Source organism: Leuciscus leuciscus, assembly GCF_965113295.1.
Source record: "Leuciscus leuciscus genome assembly, chromosome: 3".
Lineage (NCBI taxonomy): Eukaryota > Metazoa > Chordata > Actinopteri > Cypriniformes > Leuciscidae > Leuciscus > Leuciscus leuciscus.
Window position 1 is genome coordinate 30,335,167 of NC_138727.1, and position 6,294 is coordinate 30,341,460.

At 36.1% G+C, this 6,294-nt stretch overlaps 1 protein-coding gene and 1 long non-coding RNA gene across 2 annotated transcripts in view; one reads left to right on the top strand and one right to left on the bottom strand.

Annotated features, from left to right (window-relative positions):
- The window catches only part of LOC309495675, a 295,015-nt gene that overhangs the window by 32,918 nt on the left and 255,803 nt on the right, over positions 1-6,294 (bottom strand). The window lies entirely within an intron of this gene.
- On the top strand, positions 297-4,737 carry cpb2 (carboxypeptidase B2 (plasma)). Its single transcript, XM_082165410.1, has 11 exons — positions 297-432; positions 1,103-1,178; positions 1,275-1,399; positions 1,608-1,716; positions 1,803-1,904; positions 2,037-2,141; positions 3,375-3,485; positions 3,604-3,694; positions 3,819-4,021; positions 4,137-4,221; positions 4,327-4,737. Exons 1-11 carry the CDS (start codon positions 356-358, stop codon positions 4,512-4,514), a joined length of 1,272 nt encoding a protein of 423 aa, XP_082021536.1. The 5' UTR covers positions 297-355; the 3' UTR covers positions 4,515-4,737.

Genomic DNA, 6,294 nt, shown 5'->3' on the forward strand with positions numbered 1-6,294 from the left:
CACTGGAGCCTACAGTACATCATCAGTTTCGTTTCAGCGTCCTGTTGTCAAAATCTGCCACCTAGTGGTAAGATTTATGGTTGACTTCTACCCTACATGTTTTGCTCATCTCAGGCAAGAAATGTTCAAATGTACTTTTAAGATTGAATGATGACACCATTTGTTTTCATATCATAATAAAATAAAAAAATAAAAAATGCAGTTCTTATAAACATTTTACAAACATTTGAAATAGGCTGCACCAAGCCAATTCAAAGTACATTTTAACAGCAAACAAACAGTTCTAGATCAATACTGACCTCTTACCGTGTCTACATTATTGCACAAACTATTTGGTGACAGAACAAAAAAAAAAATGAGGCCCCTTATACCACTGGCTTGCTTGATATGTTTTAACATCTTTCTTGAGAAATGTATCTGCAAATCGGAACAGTAAGTCAATTCTTTTCTTCTTCTTCTTCTTCTTCTTCTTTTTAAAAATAAATAATGAATGCAGTATACAGTTATATTATTATGAATTGAGTTCTTGGCTGTAGCAACACCTAGTACCAAAAAGCTCTGTAATATGTCAACATTTAGTAAGCTAAGAGGTTTTCATAGTGTTTTATAATTGTTTATTGTAATTCATGTGAAATCTCCCTGTAAACAATTATGCTTCTTACTGAAAAAAAAAGAAGAAGCATCTCACCAATATATGTTCCAATGCAATTTTTTTTATTCAACATTTAAAAATATTTTCTTGAATGTGCGTTCATCTATTAAATGTGGATATACAAACATTGTAGCTCTGATGGATTACTGTTAAAATACAAGTAGGCTATGAATAACTTTGTTATGATGTTATGGCATCAAAATGTTTTAAATTAACAGAAATCACATCCTTTGCTGAAGTGGTTATTGTGAATAATTATGTATCCATATTGTTCTATAAAGTACTTGTGTGCTTAACCTAACCCTTACCTAACCTAACCCTAACCCTAACCCTAACCCTAACCCTAACCCTAACCCTAACTAACCCTTTTTCTCAACACTATTGCCCCTTCATCTGCATATCCTACATAACAATTAAAACGATTGCTGCTGTTTCCCTATTCATGCACAGTGACCAGGTTTTGTCCATCACTGTATCCACACAGGAACATGTGGACACAGTGCGGAACATGACAAGTCACAATGAGGTGAGAGGTTATTTATTGCCAATTTATTTGATTTATTTGGTTTATTAACCTGTGAGTTTCAGCTGACATGTAAACTTATGTTCTGTGCTTGTTCAGACAGTATTGTGGCAACCTGCTTCGCCCAGTTACATTACAACAAATACTGAGGTTCACCTTTACATTCAGTCAACAAGTGTGGAGTTTGTCACTGAACTTCTACGCAAACATGGCATTACTTATAGGTATGCAAATCTGTTCAGTTTGTTGGATTGTGGATTATTATATAATGAACCTTTAAGGTAACTTTTTAGTTTATTTTTTATGATTATTTAAATGAGTGTTTGCATTTATAGGACAGGCTATTATGTTCAGAATGTATCTGATGCCTGCATGTTAAAAAGCAACTGATTGATTTTTAAGACTCAAATCTGGTTTTTGATATTTGTTCAGAGTTCTTTTGGAAAACACACCAGCACTGGTGGAGATGCAGACCAGAAACGATACATCAGATCCCCGGAGTGGAGGCGTGTTCTACGAGAGATATCATTCCTTAGAAGATGTAAATTGACAAAAATTTGAAAATGTACCTCAACCTTTGCATTCATTTAACTGAACCTGACAATTTGACCAACTTTTTTCTCTCAGATCTATTACTGGATAAATAAGACCAACCAAGATCATTCAGACATGGTGAAAGTTATTCTTATTGGGTCATCTTCTGAGAAGCGGCCACTTTATGTTATAAAGGTACACTCATTGTATTAAGGATCGATTTACTAGAGATCTGAGTGTTCTTTGAATACATTTTTCAGACACATTACAGACACATCCACAATTTAAATGATGACTATAGTCTGGTTGTCTGTCTTCATGCTGCAGCTGTCAGGCAGGAGAGATGAGGTGAAGAGGGCCATGTGGTTGGACTGTGGGATTCATGCACGGGAGTGGATTGCTCCAGCCTTTTGCATGTGGTTTGTCAAATATGTTAGTATAAAGTGTTCAATCTCCTTTCAGCATTATAGCTTAAGCCTTAACCTAAGCTGTCTGTGTCATGCTTTTCTTCACCCTCAGAGTCACTGTGATTTTGCTAAGTAAGACATGTTCCTGGATCAACGTCTTTTGTTAATCCTGGAACAACAATCCTGTCCAAAAACATAGTTCTAACCCTATCCTTACCCCTAAATCTAAACCTATAACGTATCCCTAAAATCTGAGGGAAATGATAGGTGTATAACACTGATGTGGAAGCACCTAACCCTTGTTGTAAGCCTAAACTTGACATTAACTGTAAACCTATCCCTCAGATCTTATTGGTTGATTGGAATGTTGTATCAACAAGGATGTTGATCCAGGAACATGTTTTAGTTTGTGAAAACATGTTCACCCCCTATCCCAACCCCTAAACCTAACTTTTCCGTAAAATCAGAGGGAAATGATACACTGTAAAAAAATTCTAACCCTCCCAAATCAAAAATTTCAAGTGACCGATAACATCTAAATTTTTCAATTGGCCCAAGTGAAATTCTTGTTGCAATAGTCTGTTAACATTGGCTCAATGAGAAATAATACGTCAGACTAATTGAAAAATTTTGATGTTATCGGTCACTTGAAATTTTTGACTTGGGGATGTAATTTTTTTTTACAGTGTAGGTGAATAACACTGATGTAAAAGCCCCTAACCCTGGTTGTAAGTCTACACTTGACATAGACTGTGAACTTCGTTTGGTTGATTGATTGGTTGATTGGAATGTTGTTCAACATTCATTTCTAAAATTCTAAATCATTTCTGTTCACATTTCAATTGCTTTGCATATATTTGGCTCAATCCACACTGATCATTATGCCAGTATGCTTCCCAATTCTTCCCGCTAAAATTAAACTCCAGAAAAAACTTGGTCTCTCTCCGTAGATATTGCTGGTGCCTTGAGTTTGTGCCATTTCAGCAACAGAACCAATGCAGCAACTCTCATAGTTTCCCCTCTTGTCCTGCCGCTCCATTCGGTGGATATATTTTTCACATTTTTTATAATGGATTACCTTGCTTGACAATGTGGTTCTGTGCCTTTATTTGACCTTGACATACAGCAGATTGAGAAATACATCTTTACAAGCTTTCATGGCCAGTAATTGTTATTACTGATTATTAGAGCAATTATGGGAAATCTAATGGAAAGTTGTTTTTTTCTTTTTTGGGGGTTTTTGTTTTTGTTTTGCCAGGCAATAGAATTTTACAACCAGAACACTGAAATCACAGAGATGCTGAACAACATGGACATTTACGTCTTGACAGTCATGAACCCAGATGGATACAAGTACACATGGACAACAGTAATATGTTAAAATTATTATTATTTCCAGTGCATATTATTAATTACTTATTCGAAAAAAATCCTTATGACATTAATCTTATCTTGAGCAACTTTACCATTTCTCATTTAACAACAAGGATCGTATGTGGAGGAAAAACCGTTCTGTTAACAAAGACAGCGAGTGTGCTGGAGCCGATTTGAACAGAAATTTTGATGCAAACTGGTGCAGTGAGTTCCAAATACTAAACCTTCATTAAAAACGACTGTTATAATTTTACTTTTTTCTCAAAAAATATATTTCTGTTCTGAATTGATATTACTCCTGGTTTAATTCTTCCACTCTGTTCTAAAGCAACGGGTGCCTCCAGTAATCCATGTGATCCTACATATTGCGGTCAGTTCCCAGAGTCTGAACCAGAGACTCAGGCCGTGGCCCAGTTCCTGCGCTCACATAAGGACACAGTCAAACTGTACCTCTCCATTCACTCCTATTCTCAGATGCTTCTGTTTCCTTACTCCTGTTCCTATGATGAGGCTCCAAACCACAATGAGTTGGTGTGTGATGAAGTTAATGCATGAACGTTTGTGTTTGTGGTGGGTCATTCTAGTAAATAATACAAGTAAAAAGAATGTTTTGTTTTTTTAAACTTCTATAACTTCTTTCTGACAGTTTGAACTTGTTAAGGAAGCTTCAACAAAAATACGCAGATACTACAGGAATATCTATAAATATGGTCCGGGTGCAAAAACCATTTGTAAGCTTTCTGCTGTTCTTAGAATACAAATATTTTATTGATAACTGTATTTGAACTTTTGCCTGTTTTTTTGTTATGTTAATACTTTTGTTTTTCTTTCACAAGATTTAGCCCCAGGAGGCTCTGATGACTGGGCGTATAATCTTGGGATAAAATATTCCTTCACCTTTGAGCTTCAGGATCGTGGTCGATATGGGTTTCTTCTTCCTCCCAGCTTTATCCCTCAGGCCTGTAATGAGGCTCTACTGGCATCAAAGATCATAGCCTTACATGTGATCAAGAACACTCAATAAAGGGCTTCCATCAACAACCTGAGCACACAGTAGATTCAGATTCTTAACTTTTACTCTTAACTAAACAAAATGTGTACTTAAAATGTGCTAACATCAAATGAGAACTTTTTTGAGAGTGAGGTTATTGTTTTGTGTGTATGCAAATGCAAGTGTGTTCTATACCAAGTAGCCTATCATAATTTACTACAGCTGTTTTTACCACAATAAAACATTGTTCACACGGTATTGGTCTCTAATTTGCTTCTTGATTCTTTCAGTTACAGAATAATGGTCAAGAAAGTCAAGAAAACAAACAAGTGGCCAAAGTCTTTGGTATGGCATACTGGCATCAATATCTACACACACACACACACACACACACACACACACACACACACACACACACACACACACACACACACACACACACACACACACACACACACACACACACACACACACACACACACACACACACACACACACACACACACACACACACACACATACTGTATATATACATATATATATACATTTTCTAGGTGTTTCTCAATTGTCAAGTCACGTTTATTTATATAGCGCTTTACACAATAAAGATTGTTTCAAAGCAGCTTTACAGTGATAAACAGAAAAATAAAGATCAATAATGCAAACATGATCAAATTCAGCTGTAGAGCAGCTCTAAAAAGACAACAGGGTCATTTTTCAGCTGATGTCAGTTGATTCAGTTCAGTTCAATAAAGGTGTCAATGTTGCAAATAAATTAAGCAAATAATGAAATGAAGTCGAATCAGCAATAAAAAAAATAAAAAAAACAGTGGTGTGTTACTGATAATATACTGAATATTAAGTGTCCCCAACTAAGCAAGCCAGGGGCAACATCAGGTGACAGAAAAAAAAAACCTTGGGAGAAACCAGGCTCAGTCCAGTTCTACTCTGGCCAAATTAACAAACATGGTGTGATTTATGATTCCAGATTGCATCACAACTTCATCACATCGCATCATTACATCCAGATTGCATCACATCACAAATCGAACAGCAGCTTACTTAAGATAGAAGGGATTTACCAAAGCTCCAAAGCTCCATAATCATGGTCTCTTTTGAGTGGGTGCCCACTGTGGGGAGATGACAGGCACAGGTGCTTCTTTTGGGGATGAGGACGTAGATTCTTATTCTTGGGGAAGAGGCAAGCCCAGGTGCATTTTAAGGGGACAAGGAGGGCACTGGTGCTTCCTCTGGGGATGAGGCAGACAAAGGTGTTGATCATGTTGTACTTGGTGAAATCATGTTCAACGATGCTCATCAGTTTTGGAGCAAGGTGATAAGAAGGAAAAATAAATAGCAGTTTAAAAAGCTCTTAAACCCGTCTCTTTAATATATCTGTTTGTAATAATCTTGAAAAAGTCTAAGAATATTACAAAATCCCATTGCAAAGCCTACAAGACATTGTCAAACAAGTTTTTGTCTCATTTAGATTTAAAAAGACACATGCCATTATAATATGTGACTGCCATGAACAAATCTGAACTTGCCATTGGAGGAAATAAATTAAAATGATGATGAGAGAGAAGAGAGAGTACATGTTCATTGTAGTTATGTAGGCTACCAACTAAGCAAGCAAAAATGAATGGTACAGAAACTTTAGTATGCCACCAAAGATACATTTATAGCAGTCATCAACAGTTTCAAAGACTTTCAAAGAAAAACATTAGCACATAACATTTTTTTTTTTAAATGGGTGAATGAATGGGTGTTGCAATGCAGACACCTCCATTTATAAAAAAAGAAGAAAAAAAAG